Here is an 18088-nt window from a genome sequence, read left to right on the forward strand (position 1 = left end):
GCAGAGGTTGATTGTTTCTTGATTAATCAGGGAGTCAAAGGTGATGGGGAGAAGGCAGGAGAATGAGGTTGTGAGGGATAATAAGTCAGCCATGATGGAATGGCAGAGCAGACTCAATGGGCTGAATGGCCTAATTCTGCTCCTGGGTCTTATGGGCTTATCGCCGTCACAGTGACTTGGGTTGAATTCTCGCTGCTATCTGTAAGGAGTTTGTACGTTTCCCCCAGTACCACTTGGTTTTCCTCTGGTGCTCTGGTTTCAGTCACCTGGCAGCAGCCCCCTTTTGGAATCTGCACTTTCAATCCCTCTATGAGCTCTGAATTATGCGAGTTTCAATGAGATTACCTCCCGGATTTATAAACAGCAGAGAATGCAGCCCTATTGGGCGTGGCATTTGAGCATAGCAATTAGTGTAATACTATTACAGTGCCAGTGACATGGGTTCAGTTCCACCGCTGTCTCTAAGGAGTTTGTATGTTCACCCCATGACAGCATGTGTTTTCTGAGGGTGCTTTGGTTTCCCCTCACATTCCAAGGACATTCAGGTTAATATGTGTAACTGGGCAGCGTGGGATCATTGGACCAGAAGGGCCTGTTACCATGCTGTATCTCTAAATAAAATAAAATAAATAAACTCTCACCTCCCTTTTTATATCACTGAGAAAATTTTTTTGGTATTCTGCTTTATATTATTGGCTAGTCTATCCTTGTATTTCATCTTTTCCCTTCTTATAGCTTTTTTAGTTGCCTTTTTTTGGATTTTAAAAGCTTCACAATCATCCAACTTCTCACTCACTTCTGCTACCTTATATGCCCCCTCCTTGACTTTTATGCAGTCCATAATTTTCTGTCTGCCACAGTTACCTACACCTGCCAATTGAGAACTTCTTCATCTGTGGGGCTTATCTATCCTGCGTTTTGTGAACTATTCCCAAACACTTCAGCCATCTCTGCTGTGCCGTCATCCCCACCAGTATCTTCCTCCAATCCACCTGGGCAAGCTCCTCTCTCATGCCCCTGTAATCCCCTTTGTGACTTGTGCTTCTCCCTCTCAAATTGCAATATGACTTCAATCATATTTTGATCACTGCCTCCTAAGGGTTCCTGTACTTTTAGCTCCCTAATAAAATCTGTGTTATTACGCAACACCCAATCTAAGATATCCTTTCCCTGAGTATGCTGAAGTACAGCTGCTCTAAAAAGCCATATCATAGGCATTCAATATATTTCCCCTTTTGCAATCTGACACTAAGCTGATTTTCCCAATCCCCTTGCATATTGAAGTCCCTCATTACAATTGCCATTACCCATTAATACATACCTTTTCCAGCTCCCTTTGCAAACTAAACCCCACCAACTGACTGACCGGGTCAAGCGGTTGGAGCTGGAGTTAGATGTACTCAGGGTCATTCAGGAGCCTGAAGATATTATAGACAAGACTTTTGAAGAGGTGTTCACACCCAGAGTACAGTCTTTGGACAGTAGATGGGTGTACACCAGGAGAGGTAAGGGAATTAGGAAATCAGATTTGGGTTTCCCTGTGGACATTCCCCTCAGCAACAGGTATACTTCTTTGGATACAGCTGGGAGGATGACCCATCAGATCATGGCAGCAGCAGCCAGGATGGTGGCACTGTTTCCAACTTTGAAGCTTGACAGAGAAGGGTAAATTCAGGCAGTTCGGTAGTTATAGGGGACTCGATAGTTAGGGGGACAGAAAGGAAGGCTGCAAAATAAATACCAGGATGGTGCGTTGCCTCCTGGATGCTAGGGTCCATGATGTATCAGAGTGGCTGCAGGATATTCTCAAGTGGGAGGGGAAACAGCCAGAGGTCATTGTGCATTTTAACACCAATGACAGGCAAGAAAGGGGAAGAGGTCCTACACAGTGAGTATATAGAGTTAGGGAAGAGGCTGAACAGAAGGATCTCCAAGATAGTAATCTCCAGATTACTTCCTGTGTCATGGGCTTGTGAAGGTGGGAATGGGGAGATAGCATGGATGAGTGAGTGGGTGAGGAGATGGTGCAGGGCAAAGTTTCCAGTTCTTGGATCATTGGAACCTTTTCTTGGAAAGGTGTGAGCTGTATGAGAGGGATGCATTGCGTCTGAACTGGAGGGAAACCGATATCCTGGTCAGGAGGTTTGCTGATGCTACTCAAGAGAATTTAAATTAGTTTTGCAGGGAGCTGGGAACTGGAGCCCCAGGTCAGTAGGTAAAGGATTGGGCCAGAGAAAATATTGAAAAACAAAATCAAAATAATGGGTATGATAGGTCAGATAATTTGAAGTATGTATATTTTAATGCTAGAAGTGATGGTCGAACAAGAGGAAGAGTCTACTAGACCAGGTGATGTGTAATGAGCCTGGCCAGGTGACTGATCTTTCCGGGGTTGAACAATTGGGGAACAGTGACCACAACTGCTTGACTTTTAGGATGGCTATAGATAAGGATAGGCATGGTCTTTGTGGGTGAGTTTTAAATTGGAGATGGCAAATTATGAAGGCATTAGAGAGGAAGGAAGAAATGTTAATTGGGAACACCTTTTCTTAAGCAGGTCCCCAGCTATCAGTAAACAGCCGCACTGTTTTGTGAGCAGCCTCAAGAGAGACGAAGGCTGCGGGAGTAACCCCAGACTAAAATTCAAGAGTGGAGCCCTTAAGGAAGAAGGACGTCATTGAATATCCTTCCGGCAGTTCTTGCAGCCAAGCTGGTACCAAACATATTGCTCCATAAGTTTTCCTTTGGACTACGCTGGTGAGGCCGAGATCTTGATGACTGGGCATCTCAGGATCTCCATACCTTCTGCCCAGGCTTGTGATGATGATCATCACCCATTGTCCTTCGAGGCAGATGGATGCAAACACATTTCTCTAACAGGTCCAAATCAAAGAAGTGAGGGGAGTTTAAGGATCAATTACGCAGAATACAGGACAGGTATGTTCCTTTTAGCAGGAAAGACAAGGATGGAACGATTAGAGAACCTTGAGTGTCCAGAGAGGTGAAGAATTTAGTCATTTCATTTAAAAATCTTTTTTATTAATTATTATTGAAGATTGACAAAAGATACATTCAGTCAATATGTCATTATGTACAATAAAGAATTAAATTGGCAAATAACTGATTAACAAAGCTAAGCAATATATCAATAATAATGAGAAAAAATAAAGTGTTAAGAATAATTTTTTGAAAGAAAAAGAAGGAAAAATAGAACTCCTACTAACTATAAAAAAAACCCTAATAACTGGAAAAAAAAACAAAAAAAAATCCTTTGGGAGCACAACCCTGGAGCTATACACTTTTCACTTTTATGAAGGTTTAGTTTATATCCTGAAAACTTTCCAAAATCATTTAATAGTTTCAAAAAACTAGGAATGGATTCTTCAGGATTTGAAATATAGACTAAAAGATCGTCAGCATAAAGAGAGATCTTATGAACAGTCCCATTTATGAAAGTTCCATGAATACCTTTAGCTTCACGAAGTGCAATAGCCAAGGGTTCCAGCACTAAATTAAATAACAAAGGACTTAATGGAATCCTTGTCTCATTCCCCCTGAAAGCTGAAAAAGGGAGATCTGCAATTGTTAGTAATAACAGTAGCAATAGGGCTTTTATATATCACTCTAATCCACTTATTAAAATTAATACCAAAGCTGAATTTCTCTAAAACATTAAATAAGTATTTCCATTCAACTCTGTCAAATGCCTTTTCAGCATCAAGAGAGACAACACACTGGGGAGCCTTAGAAAAGGATGAATATATGACATTTAACAGTCTCCGAACATTAAAAAAGGAATAATAGCCCTTTATAAAACCTGTTTGATCTTCAGAGATAATTTCAGCTAGAATATTCTTCAGCTGATTAGCCATTATTTTTGAGAGCATTTTAGCATTCATACTTAATAATGAAAAAAGGTCTATATGAAGCACAGTCAGTAGAATTTTTTATCTTTCTTAAGAATTAAAGAAATAGAAGCTTCATAAAATGTGGGAGGTAACTCTCCTATCAAAAAAGAATCTTTAAGCGTTTCTAACATATATGAAGAGAGCAATTTTTCAAATTTTTTATAAAATCCTACAGAAGAACCATCCAGTCCAGGAGCTTCACCAGACTGCATTGAAAAAATAGCTTTCTGAATTTCGCCTTCAGTAATAGGAGCATCAAGAGTTTGTTGATCTTCAACAGAAATTTGAGGAAAATCGATCTTTTGTAAAAAGGCACTCATTTTAGAAGAATCAACTGGAAACCGAGATTTATAAAGTTCAATATAAAAGTCTTGAAAAAATTTATTAATATCTTCATAATTACATACTGAACTACCATCTCCCTTACAAATTTTTAAAATCTGTCTTTTAGCTCTAGCTGCTTTTAATTGAGGTGCTAATAGCTTATTATTTTTATCTCCAAACACATAAAATCGACTTTTCAATTTAATCAAATTTCTTCCAATAGGAAAAGTTAATGATAAATGATATTGTGATTGGATTTCAACTCTTTGTTTTAAATAAATCAATGTTAGGAGAGATTGCGTAAATATTATCCAAGTCTTTAATTTGTTTGGAAATCTTATCTAACTCTGTTTTTGTCTGTTTCTTAAGCTTAGCTGAATAGGAAATTATCTGACCGCACAAATATGTTTTAAATGTATCCCATATAATCAATTTCAACACATCTCCCATATTATTAAAAAGAAAAAAATCTTTTATCTGAGTCGCAATAAATTTGACAAAGTCCAGACTTCTGAATAAATTTTCTGGAAAACACCAAGGCAAATTTTCAATACCAACATCATTCAATTCAAAAGCTAAACTAAAAGGCACATGACCTGAGAGAACTATAGCATCATATTCACATTTCTGGACTTTGGACAAAAATCAGGGTTCAGCTATAAAGTAATCGATTCTCAAATATTTTTGTGAACATGTGAAAAAAAGAATCATCTCTATCATTAGGATGTAAATGTCTCCAAATTTCAACCAGGCCAAAATCAATTAAAAAAAGAGTTAATAAGTAATGCAGAACAACTCGGAAACCGCTGATTGGTTGAACTCTTGTCAATCAAAGTATTTAAACAACAATTGAAATCACCACCCATTAACAACATATATTCATTTAAATCCAGCAATAAAGCAAATACATTTTTAACAAAAGAAGGATCATCTACATTAGGTCCATATAGGTTGACCAGAACAATTTTTCTATTACAAATTGTTCCTTTAACAATTAAAAATCTACCATTAATAGCTGACACAATGTCTTCTCAGATAAATAAAATATTAGTTTTAATAAAAATAGATACTCCCTTTGTTTTATTTTGACAAGTAGCGTGAAATTGAAGGCCCTTTCACATTTTTAAAACTCTATTTTGATTGCCCATTTTGATATGCGTTTCTTGAACAAAAATTATATCAGGTTGGAATCAATTAATGATTTTAAAAGTCTTCTTTCGCTTGATAGGATGATTCCAACCACATACATTCCAACTTATAACATTTATCCGTTTAATTGCCATAAATTTTTTTTATTTTATTTAACACATAAATGGACGCATACCAGTGCAGGCTAATCAAAACTGGCATTGATAAGTACAGGAGTCCCCTATTTTTCAAACATTCACTCTACATCACCTCGGTGTTACAAAAGACCTACATTAGGTACCTGTTTTCGCTAACAATGTGTTTTCGCTGTTATGAAAAAAGGCAGCGTGCATGCCAAACAGCCAAGGTCCTCCCCTGGAACTACATTCTCGCTGGCATTGCTTAAACATGTGCCTGTGAGCATCTGTACTTTACATCGATTTATTTTGTGCATCCGTTAGCAAGATGATTTCTAAGGTATCGGAAGAGCCGAAAAGAGTGTGTAAGGGTGTTACACTTAGTGTAAAACTAGACAATAATAAAGCGTTTCAATTGTGGTGAACAAAGTAAGGATATAGTGAGTTTGGCTAAGGGTTTGTGGAAGTTGACGAAGATGATGTTGAAGAGGTTTTGTCATCCCATGACCAAGAACTGAGAGATGAAGAGCTGATGAAGAGGAAAGGATAACAATTGAAACCAAACACAGTAGTGAACGGCCTGAAAGTGAAGACGTCCAGGAACTGAATGGGAAGCAATTGCCTGAGATTTATGCTGCGATTGACAACACTGCAATGATTGCAGAAAAGTATGACTTTAATTTTGAAAGGGTACGTAGGTTTAGGGCATATTTACAGGATGGTTTGAGTGCTTACAAAGAACTGTACGATAGAAAAATGCGCGAGGCTAAGCAGTCAAGCATACTGTAGTTTTTCGAGCCTTCCACATCAGCCACAGCAGACGACAAAACTCGACCTTCGACATCGAGGCAGACAGACCTAGAAGATGACGACCTGCCTGCCCTGATGGAAACAGACAACGATGAGATGACACCCCAGTTTCCTCTACCTCCCACCACCCGAACCTCCGACGACTCAGCCTAACACACCATCATCAGTGTGCTCACTATCTTCCCGATTCCAGTAAGTGAAACTACGCAGTACATACATTATTTCTACTTCATATAGGCTGTGAATTTTTATGTGTTACTTGGTAGCTTCATAGCTTAAAGGTTACTGGAAAGAGTGCTTCTGCCGGAAGCACTTGCGCCGTGTGTTTTTACCGCGAGTGCAGCCAAGAGCGCTTGCGTGAGATTTTCGCTGCAGTAGACAGTACTGCAATAATTGCAGAGAAGTATTCTTACATTATCTAGGCTGTGTATTTATCAGATTGTTCCTGCTTTTACGATATGTTACTGTTATTTTAGGTTTTATGTGTTATTTAGCATAATTTGGTCGGTTATTTTTTTGGGTCTGCAAACTCTCAAAAATTTTTCCCGTATAGATAAATGGTAATTGCTTCTTCACTTTACAACATTCCGGCTTACGAACCATTTCATAGGAACGCTCTACCTTCGAATGGCGGGGGAAACCTGTACAACCATATAAAAAATATCCATGTTCCAGAACTCCATAATGGGAACAAAATACAAAAAAGGAAACTAAAATTAATCTTACAATTAATCCTGTAAATCACAACTAACCCCAATCCTCCCACCACCCCAAAAAGCCCGAAATTCGGCAAAAAAGCTGAAATGCCTCTCCATAGAGTAAAAAAAAGAGACTCCGCAATCTGTCCATTTTATAATAGTGGTTTTAAAAAGCTTTCCTTAATTCCTCCCCCCTGGTGAGGCTAGGTAGTCATTAAGACATGGAACAGATTCCCAGCTGAAATGGTTAATACAAGAGGACACAATTTTATGGTGATCAGAAGAAAGTATAGGGATCTCAGAGATGTTTTTTTCATAGACCAATAGGTACGTGGAAAGATCTGCCATGGGTAGTCATAGAGGCAGACACAACAAGGACATTCAAGAAGCTCCTAGATAGGCTCATAGTGAAAGATGAATAGAATTCTCTAATTAGATTAATCATGAAGTAAATTGAAAGGTAAGCAAAACATCATGGGCCAAAGGGCCAGCACAGTTCAGTCTTTCTCTACAACATCCAGCTCCACATATCCAGCATAAAAGTTCAGAGAAATAAATGTTTATACTTAAGCCTTAAAAACATGCTGGGGAATGCAAAAACAATCTCCAAGGATGTCAAAACAATAAGATTAAACAAAAAGAAAAATACCTATGTAATCTCTAGTGAAGAAAAATCAGCACCATTTTCCATTTAACTGACACGCCCAATGAAAAACTTTTTTTTTAGAAAAATCTAATTATCTATCCACTAAGCACTCCCAACTATATACATAAGAAAAAGACCTTATGAACTATGGAAACTATCACTTAATTAATGAAAAAAGGAGGATAAAAACAAATAATCAAACAGTCTGTCCATTGTCTTAATTCACTCAGTAGACCAAACATATTTCAGAAAAGTCATTCATCATTCATGTCAAAAAGTTCACATCTTCTTTAAATGGTCGATCAATCAAAGGACATCTTAAGCAAATCAGAAATATTCAAAGCTTATCTTCTTTCCGAAAGATCAATTATTCAGCAGACGTAAAACCATTCAAACCTCGGCTACAGCCAGAATAGAGTTAACATAGTCCAACGCCTCTTTGGGGTCCAGAAAAACACGTGGAGTTGAATCTTTGGGAAATAATTTTAGTCTGGCTGGATATTGAAATAATGGGAATAATCCCTTATCATAGGCTATCTTCATAGTTGGAATGAATTTAGACCGCAGGGCCATAACTTCCCATGAATAATCTTCATAAAAACAAAGCTCAGACCCTTTAATTTTAAAAACTCTTTGTTTCCTTGCATACTTTATGATTCGGTCTTTAACTTTAAAATGAAGAAAAGAGATCAAAACTGACCTTGGTTTATTTCAAGATGTCGCAGTGAAAATTCTATGTGCTCTTTTGATGTCGGGAGGTTGAGGTAAAATATCCGGAAACAGAGATTGAAACAGGTTAGCAAAGTAGTCTAATAAATCTCCAGTCTCAGATCCTTCCTTCAATCTGACAATTTGAATATTATTCCGACGAGATCTTGCTTCCAAATTGATAATCTTCTGTTGTGACTTTTCCAAACGAGCTGAAATCTCCACAATTTGCCGCTTCGTCTCTTTAAGTTCAGAATTCAGGGAAATAATGTTTTCCTGCACAAATTGAAAACTCTCTCATAATGACTTCATCTCAGAAGAAGTAGCATCAAGTTTTATCGTGTTGTTGTCTATCTTCTTATTAAGACCCATCAGCAAATTTTCTGAACACTTGACCCAAGCTGGTGTTTCTTCCGACTTTTTCCCCTTTCCATTGCTGGATTCAGGAAACTGCTTTCCACTTCATAAAGATTATGACATAGTAACAACTATTCCCCTCTAAGATCCAACAAATAAAAGTTAAAAATTCTAAGTTTAAACTGGGGAAAAGGAAGAATTAGTTGCAGCCACACAAATCTGTGTCACTCCATAGACAACATAGACTTCGGGTGGAGTCTCCTTAAGAATTTAGTCAAGAAGAAAAAGGAAAAGTATGTAATGCTTCAGAAACTGGGTTCAAACAAAGCACATGTGTATAAAGAAGCCAGAAAAGAACTAAGGAAGTGAGTTAGGAGATCCAGGAGGGGCCACAAAATGTTCTTGGCAAGTAGGATAAAGTGAATCCCAGGGCACTGTAACATGCTGTAGCACTGCTGTGTAACATGCTGTAAGGGTTCACTGATAATGTAATGGTTTCTCTGTAGCAACAATGTTTGGGTTATGACTAGAGATAACAGGGTTTGTAATGCTGTTGTTCTTTCTTGTGAGGCTGGAAGAGAGGTTTTCACGGGCTTTTTGCCGGGGAGAGAAGACACGAATGGAGAGAGCTGGTAGACTGCCGGACGGGGTGGACTTGGAGCGAGGGTCTGAAGGGCAGCGACAATCGAAGGAGGTCGGTGGTGGACGATCAACTTATCAGTGAGCTCCAACATTGCGCAACCGACTGTTAAATAAGATTGGGCCTTTTTTCTTCTTTTTTAAATTTCTTTACTAACCATATAGTCAAAGTAAGAATTATAAAGCTTACTCATGTAATCACATATTGTGTACTGTTTGTTGTTTCGGGGTACTGATTTGTAAAGGGACACATCGCGCAGCATCCACCCAAACGAGATTTCTTAAGTTTGGCCGGGCCGAGTGCTATCATCCCCTATATTAAGCCACTAGCCGAAGCGAGAGTTACAATTGTGGGGGCTACATTCGGGATTGATTCCGTTGGATGCTGTGTGATTACACTGAGGAATGAACCAGTGGGGCAGATATTTGTTAATTGCACTGTTAAATACTGTTGAAGTTGCAATTGTGGGCGGAGGTTTGATAAAATGGCTGGCGCAGCTCTCATTTTAATGCAGACCAGTGCTGATCTTGCGGTCGCTGGGGGTGGAGAGTTCAAAGACAGGGTCTGAGGAGTGAGTGGAAAGAGCGATCGGATTTGGAATGTCTAATTAGCCCACGTCCCCCGGTGATGAGTGAGAATTCTGAGTTAGAATCCGCCTTTACTTCTCTGGCAAATAAATGGAAAAATCAGTTTCTAAGTCCCAGTTATGGCAGGCTCCGCCTATTCTCGGAATAACGCCCATCCTCAAGGGGATCGAAATCAAGTGTATTATCACCGGCATGTGACGTGAAATTTGTTAACTTAGCAGCAGCATTTCAATGCAATACATAATCTAGCAGAGAGAGAAAAAATAAATAAAATAAAACATAATAAATAAAACAAGTAAATCAATGACATATATTGAATAGATTATTTTAAAAGTGTGTGCCGTAACTCCTGGTGGAGTCGTCGGGGTGCCGTCATGACAAGCTTCGCTCCAATCTTTTGGGGTGCTCATTGTATGGTGTGTCTTGGGCATCTGAAACCTGCTGGAGCCCATCCCTCTCCAGGTAAAAAAAAATGTGCAAAAACAGAAATACTGTGTATTAAAAAAGTGAGGCAGTTTCCAAAGCTTCAAAGTCCATTTAGGAATCGGGTGGCAGAAGGGAAGAGGCTGTTCCTGAATCTCGGAGTGAGTGCCTTTGGGCTTCTGTATCTCCTACCTGATGGTGACAGTGATAAAAGGGCATGCCCTGGCTGCTGGAGGTCTTTAATAATGGACAGTGCCTTTCTGAGTATGCGACTTGGGCGGAGCGGACCTCTCAGTTGTTAGATGAGTGGCAGTGCTCTGATGATGAAAAGCGACAGGGATCGGTTGAAAGTTTGAATGGGCAGGTCGCTGACATTGTGAGAACTGTCAGGTTGAAATCTCCAGTGGCAACAGCTGTCAACTATCTGCAAGCACTGGACAATGCTTTTGGCCCAACATAACGGAGCTCATGGTGGGGTTTCAGAACATGTGTCAGGAGAAGGGGGTGAGGCTTTCTGCTTTTATTTTTCGGCTGGAGAGGCAGCTAAATTGCTTGCAGTGCAAAGGGATCATTCAGGTGGCTGAGGTGGATCAGTTAAGAATGGACCAGATAGCCAGGGGCACCCAGTCCCATGACCTGATTGCTTGGGGTGTCAGACAGTCGTGTAAGAAGCGCCCCCCTCCATCTTTTGTTGAGCTGATCAGAGAGGAATGGGAAGAGGAGAGCGCAGTGGAGGCATGGGAAGACTCCCTCAGCAGGGTACAGTCCTCGGTAGTAGTTCCCTGCGGTGAAGTGACCACAGATAGCCTGCCTCAGGGAGCGGTTGAGGAGATTGTGACAGAGTTGAGACTGGAGATATGTTGGAGATATCAGCGGGTGTGACTCCCTCCCCATATGATGAAGCTGATTGGGGTGTGGATTCCCCAAGGAAACAAAGGTGTCATGCCAGAAGGAGAGTGAGCCCCTGGGTACCTCAGCAGGGAGAGTTGGGAAAACCTCGAGGAGACCCAGTGAGGGAATGGCCTGGTGTCTCTGGAGAACACGTTCCCAGCAATGTACCAAGGCACCCCCAAAAGCGAAAGGCCCTGATCCTGAAGACTGTGTGGGTCCATGCTCCAGTGTGTCGCTACGAATAGAGGGTATTTGTGCTAAAGCCATACTCAACACAGGGTCGCAGGTCACGTTGTTGCACCATTTGTTTCAAAACTGGTATCGGCAGCATTTACCATTGACACCTTTCAGGGCACTGGAGATCTGGGGGCTTAGTGCTGGTGATTACCCATACGACGGTTATTTGTCAGTGAAGCTGGAGTTCTCAGAGGCCAACGTGGGAGTGCCTGAAATCCTTGCTACATTGGTGCTGGTTTGTCCGGACCCTGTTGAGGAGGGCAGCACTTCAATTCCCCTCTTGTGAGCAGGCTCATGGGGGCCTGCAAGGAGAAGGCTGGCGAGAGTTTTCTGGGAACATTGTCCATGTACCCAGGGTTTTGAGCTGATTTTGAGGAAACGTGTGGCAGCATTAGGCCGGATACCGAATTTAAACGAGGGACTGTGTGGTTCACCCAGTCGAAGCCAATGGTGGTACGAGAAGTAGCAAGAGTGAATTTCCCAGAGTGCTTGAGGGTGAAGCCCTCTTAGTGGACGCTCCAGAAGACCACGAGGGGGAGTCGGGATTTCCTGCTGGGGTACTGGTGAGGCCCGAATTGCAGAAGCCCTCAGTTGTACAGGAGCACAGGATGGCAGTGATCGTCAGAAACATTATGAAGAAGGAGGTCACCTTCAAGCGGGGGATACCCCTGGAACATTTGTTCCCGGTGATGGTACTGTCTAGTGCCCCAGTGAGACACGCCAGGGAGAAACTATTAGAAAAGGGGGAAAGGTTGACCGCTGGGTCATTCAACTTCGGGAACTCCCCGGTGCCGCCAGGTTGGAAGAGGAGGCTGGTGGAGAAGATGTTGAAGCTGGAAGGTGTCTTTTCCACTGACGAGTTCGATGTGGGTTGTTCCAAGAGCACGCATCACACTATCCGGGTGACTGAGGACACCCCGTTCAGAGAAAGGTTGCAGCGACTGGTCCCTGAAGAGGTGGAGGGTGTTCGGCAGCATTTGTGTGAGTTGAAGGAAGCTGGGATCATCACCGAGTTCCGAAGCCCCTATGAGTCCCCAATAGTAGTGGCCTAAAAGAAGAATGGGAAGATACATACGTGTGTGGACTGTAGGACTCTGAACAGGCCCACCATCCCTGACCAGTATACGGTCCCGAGCATTGAAGATGCGCTGGCCTGCCTGAGTGGTGCGAAGTGGTTCAGTGCGCTGGACTTGAGGAGTGGATATTACCAGATCCCCATGAGGGAGGCCGACAAAGAGAAAACGGCATTTATATGCCCTGTGAGATTTTTCCAGTTTGAAAGGATGCCCCAGGGCATATCAGGAGCTCCTGCAACCTTCCAGTGGGTCATGGAGAAGACGGTTGGGATATGAACTTGCTTGAGGTATTGGTATATCTGAATGACCTCATAGTGTTTGGGTCCACCTTGGAGGAACATGAAGCGAGACTACTGAAGGTGCTGGGCCGCCTGAAAGCTGAAGGGTTAAAACTTTCCCTGGACAAGTCCCAGTTCTGCCAAATGTCTGTTAGTTATATTGGGCACATAGTCTCATGGGTTGGGTAGCTGCAGACCCAACTAAGATAGAGGCAGTTACCACTTGGCCAAAACCGCAGACTGTGAGCACTCCGCACTCGTTCCTCGGGTTCTGTCGTTACTTTCGGACTACACAAAAGACTGCATGAAAGTGAGTCACAGTTTGAATCAGCTTCTGTGCGGTTACCCTCCCTTGCGGAAGAAAGGGAGGGGGGAGAAAGGACAGGAGGGTGGAGAGTATCTTAACCCATCGGAGCCCTTAGGATCGAAGTGGGATGCAAAATGTGAGGAGGCCTTTCAGTCGCTGAAGGAGCTGGTGCTGGCTTTTGCGGACCCCCAATTACCATATGTACTGCACACAGATGGCAGCTGAGAGGGTTTAGGGGATGTCCTTATCAGGATCAGGGCTGTGGGTTGAGACCTGTTGTGTTTGTCAGCCGGAGTCTGTCGCCCTCTGAGAAAAAGTATCCCACGCACAAGTTGGAATTTCTGGCGTTGAAATGGGCGCTGGTTGATAAGCTGAATGACTACCTCTACGGAGCTAAGTTTGAGGTGAGGATGGACTGAAGCCCCCTAACTTATATCCTGATCTCAGCAAAACTGGATGCCACAGGCATTCGGTGGTTGGCGGCGTTGTCTGCCTATGATTTCAGCCTGAAGTACTGGCCAGGAAGCAGGAATGTTGATGCTTTGTCCTGACAGGGAGAGAGCAAAGTGGGAGAGCATTCCTGCCCCAGGAGTGAAGGCCCTGTGTCAGTTTGCCTTCACCGTGAAGGCAGAGGAAAAGGAGGGGCAGGAGCGAGCGTTGGATCAATTGGGAGCTTCAATTGGCACCATCCCCCAGGTTTACTGTAACCTGACTGCTCTGAAGAAAAATCAGCTGCCAGAATTGAGTTCTGGGGAAGTGGCTGCTGCTCAGCGAGATGAGCTGGGCATTGGTACCATTTGGGTGGCAGTCAAAAAGGGAGACGTGACTCAGGCGGAGAGGACAAAACACATGTCGGTGCCTCCATTACTACGAGAATGGTCTCGGTTGGAGTTGAAGCACTGGGTCACGTCACCACCAGATCGATCCCGGTGTTGCCAGCTGGTTCTGCCCGAGAAGTATCAGAGGATGACGTTGACATCACTTCATGATGATTCTGGACATTTGGGGGTGGATAAGACCTTTAGATTGCTCAGAGACAGGTTTTACTGACCCCAAATGAAGTCAGAGGTCGAAGAATACAGCAAGTCATGCATTCAATGCTTACGGTGGAGGGCACTGCTACGCCGGCAGCTCGCTTGTCCCACCTTCAGATCGCCGGGCCTCTGGACCGGGTGTGTATGGATTTCCTGTCAATAGAACCCGATGCCAGCAACACGGCAAAAGTCTTAGTCATCACGGACCACTACACCAGGTATGCTCGGCCTTTTCCTACCAAGGACCAGAGGGTGTTTCCAGTGGCAGAGGTGTTATGGGAGAGGTATTTCATTTATTATGGCCTTCCCAGGCGAACACACAGTGATCAGGGAGGAGATTTCGAGAGCAGACTCATCCGTGAGTTACTGGGCATGCTTGGAGTCGAGAAGTCGAGGACTACGCCCTATCACCCGTAGGGTGATCCCCAATCGGAGAGGTTTAACTAGACCTTGCTAGACATGCTTGGGACTCTGGATATCAGCAAGAAGAGCAGATGGAGTCAACATATTGGGCATCTAGTTCACAGTTATAATGGTATACGAAATGAAGCTACTGGATACTCGCCATATTATCTGATGTCTGGGCACGAGGCGAGATTGCCCATTGACCTTTGTTTTGGGACTGATGAAGGTGACTTGCCACCGAAGACTTATCTGAAGTATGTGTCCGACTTGAGAAGAGAGTTGAAAATGGCTTTTGAATTAGCCGGGGTCGCGGCTGCCCGGCAGAATCAAGGGAATAAGAGAAGGTATGATCAGAAGGTGAGGTTCTCCCAACTCCTGCCGGGAGACAGAGTCCTCATAAGGAATTTGGGGCTACCTGGAAAGCACAAGTTGGCTGACCGCTGGGTGGCTACGCCCTGTGTGGTGGAGTGTCAGATGCCAAGCCTACCAGTTTTCCGAGTAAAACCAGAGGGTGGGAAGGGGCCTGTCAAGCTTCTCCTGTTGCCCCTGCGTCAAGAGGTTCAGGTAGACCCAGAGCCTGACTTGCAGCCTACACCTAGTAAGAGGACTCTGTGGAAATGCGGGGCAACTGCAGGGCCCACAGCAGGTGAGGTTAAGCCAGCCCCCACCCCTGTGAAGGATACTGATTCGGAGGATGAAGACCTGGATGTGTGGTATATGCTGCCTTTCGTTATCTCCCCAGTGACTGAAGAGACTCCCAGCCCTTCTCCCATTGAGACAGGTTAAGTGAGGGGGGGGACGCTATCTGTGGGCAGCCTGGGTTCCAGTGGGACTCTGAAGGGGAGGAAGCAGGGTTTGATCATGGAACAGAGGGCTCTGAGTTGCAGGTGGGCATGAGTGATAGATCAGGGGAGGCCTCACCAGGTAGACCAGAACTATCCCAGTAGTGTAGGAACCTAAAGATGATGGGGTGCAGAGGTCTCAGAGAATTAGGAGACCACCAGATAGGTTGGCCTACGTAGCACCAGGGGAACAGAGTGTGACCCCTACTGTGTTGGTGTGCTATGTCACTGCCTCTTACACCTGAATTGGGCAGGAAGGGTTGGTGAATTATCTCAATATTATGAGGACATGACTAAGTTTGGTGGGGGGAGAGTGTAACATGCTGAAGGGTTTCACTGATATTGCAATGGTTTCTCTGTACCAACAATGTTTGGGTTTTTATGGCCTCCGTCGGTCATGGTCGACCATGGGTACTGCGCCTCTTGTAGTCACTGGGAGTGGCTTCTCCAGGGCGCAAGCAAGGACAGAGTTGATACAGAGATCCATCTGTTGTCCTTGCATGTGACCCCCTCTCCATGCTGATGACGGGTCCAAAGGAATGAAGGAAGTTGATGCAGTTTGGTGCCAGGAGCATCACAGACGTTGCTGTGCCAGTGCTGGGTACAGTAGTCAGCCGCCTAGAGATAACGGGGTTTTGAAGTGTTGTTGTTCTTTCTTGTGAGCTGGAAGAGAGATTTTCACAGGCTTTTTGCTGGGGAGAGATGATGAGAGAAGACGTGAATGGAGAGAGCTGGTAGACTGCCAAACAGGGTGGATTTGGTGCAAGGGTCCAAAGGGCAGCAACAATCGGAGGAAGTCGATGGTGGACGATCGGCTTATCCATGAGTTCCAGCGTTGCACAACAGAGAATGTGTAGTGAATGAGTCCCTCAGGGCTGTGTCTTAAGTCCCCTCCTTTACTCCCTGTTTACCCATGACTGTGTCACCACCCACAACTCTAATCTGCTAATTAAATTTGCTGATGACACTACATTAATTGTTGGAGAATGTGAGTGGAGTACTTAATGAGTACTTTGCTTCAGTATTTACCAAGGAAAAGGATATGGAAGACCAGGAGATCGGTGCTGAGTGCGCAAATACATTAGGGTGTTTAGAGGTCAAGGTGAAGGAAGTGTTGGGCCTCGTGAGTGTTAAGGTGGTTAAGTCCTCATTGCTTGATGGGATTTACCCCAGGTTCTTGAAAGAGGCCAGAGTTGAGATTGCTGGGCCCTTGAACAGTTTCTTCATGTTTTTTCTAGCCACAGGCGAGGTCCCAGAGGACTGGTGAGTGGCTAATATTGTACCTCTATTTAAGTAGGGAACAAGGGAAAATCCTGGGAACTATATGCCAATGAGTCTCACGTCAGTTATAGGGAAGTTGTTGGAGAAAATTCTTAGGGATAGGATATATAAACATTTGGAAACCCATGGCCTAATTAGAGAGAGTCATCCTGTTTTGTGCAGGGCAGGTTATGTCTTACTAACTTGATTGAGTTTTTTGACAAGTTAATGAGAGAGATTGATAAAGGTAGGGCAGTGGATGTTGTCTACATGGATTTTAGTAAGACATTTAACAATTTCCTGGTGGGAGGCTAATCAAGAAGATTAAGATGCATGGGATCTGCAGTTAATTGACTGTTTGGATTCAGAACTGGCTTGTACATAGAAGACAGAGGGTAGTGTTGAAGGGACTTTTCAAACTGAAGATCTTTAATCAGTAGTGTTTTGCAGGGATCTGTGCTGGAACCTCTGCTGTTTATAATGCCTATTAATGACCTGGATGAAAATGTAGATAAGTGGGTTAATACATTGAGGATGATACCAAAATTGGTGGAGTTGTGGATAGTGTAGAAATAGACAAAGAATACAGTGCAATATAGATCAGTTGCAGACATGGGCAGAGAAATGGCAGGTGGAGTTTAACCCCGATAAATGTGAGGTGCTGCACCTCGGTACAGCAAATGCAGGGAGACAGTACACCTTGCTCCTTAAGACCAAGATCCTTACCAGTGTTGCTAAGCAGAAATATCTTGGGATCATAGTTCCTTGGAAGTGGCAACACAGGTCAATAAGGTGGTTAAGAAGGCTTATGGAATGTTTGCTTTATTAGTCGAGGCATTGAGTTCAAAGGTCAAGAGGTTATGCTGCAACTTTATAAAATTCTGATAGGCTATTTCTGGAGTATTGCATACAGTTCTGATTGCCCCACTGTAGGAAGGATGTTGAGGTTTTGAAGAGGGTGCAGGACAGATTTACCAGGATGCTGCCTGGTTTAGAGGGCATGTGCTATCATGAGGAACTACATAAACTTGAGTTGTTTTCTGTGGAGTGCCAGAAGCTGAGAGGAGATCTGATAGAGGTTTACAAGATTATTAGAGGCATAGATAGTGTAGACAGAGAATATCTGCTTCCTAGCATTAAAATATCTAATACTAGAGGGCATGCATTGAAAGTGAGGGTGACAAGGTTCAAATGGGATGTGAGGGGTAAGTTTTTTAGAGTGATGGATGCCTGGAATGCGTTAACTGGTATGGTGGTAGAGGCAACTACATTAGCAACTTTTAAGAGATGTTTGGATCAGCATATGGATGTAAAGAAGATGGAGGGATATGGACGTGGTGTATATCCTTCTTGACACCACTGTGTCAGAGAGATGACCTATTCCCTGTGAAC

At 43.3% G+C, this 18088-nt stretch overlaps 1 protein-coding gene across 7 annotated transcripts in view; it reads left to right on the forward strand.

Moving 5' to 3' along the window:
• Positions 1-18088, forward strand: part of LOC132394451 (uncharacterized) — a 152959-nt gene that overhangs the window by 89704 nt on the left and 45167 nt on the right. For 2 of the 7 annotated variants that reach the window (XR_009512328.1, XR_009512327.1), the window contains exon 10: positions 9287-9410. The exons of 2 other annotated variants lie outside the window; for them this stretch is intronic. Coding sequence is in view for 3 of the 5 variants with exons in the window: in XM_059970623.1 (XP_059826606.1) it covers positions 9287-9352 (66 nt within the window). In the remaining 2 variants the exon portion in view is untranslated. Of the gene's footprint in view, positions 1-2554; positions 2714-9286; positions 10161-18088 lie in introns of those variants that run through there. 3 more of the 7 variants (XM_059970623.1, XM_059970624.1, XM_059970625.1) reach the window with 3 other exon arrangements.

The sequence above is a fragment of the Hypanus sabinus genome, chromosome 5 (genome assembly GCF_030144855.1).
Source record: "Hypanus sabinus isolate sHypSab1 chromosome 5, sHypSab1.hap1, whole genome shotgun sequence".
In the NCBI taxonomy this organism is placed as follows: domain Eukaryota; kingdom Metazoa; phylum Chordata; class Chondrichthyes; order Myliobatiformes; family Dasyatidae; genus Hypanus; species Hypanus sabinus.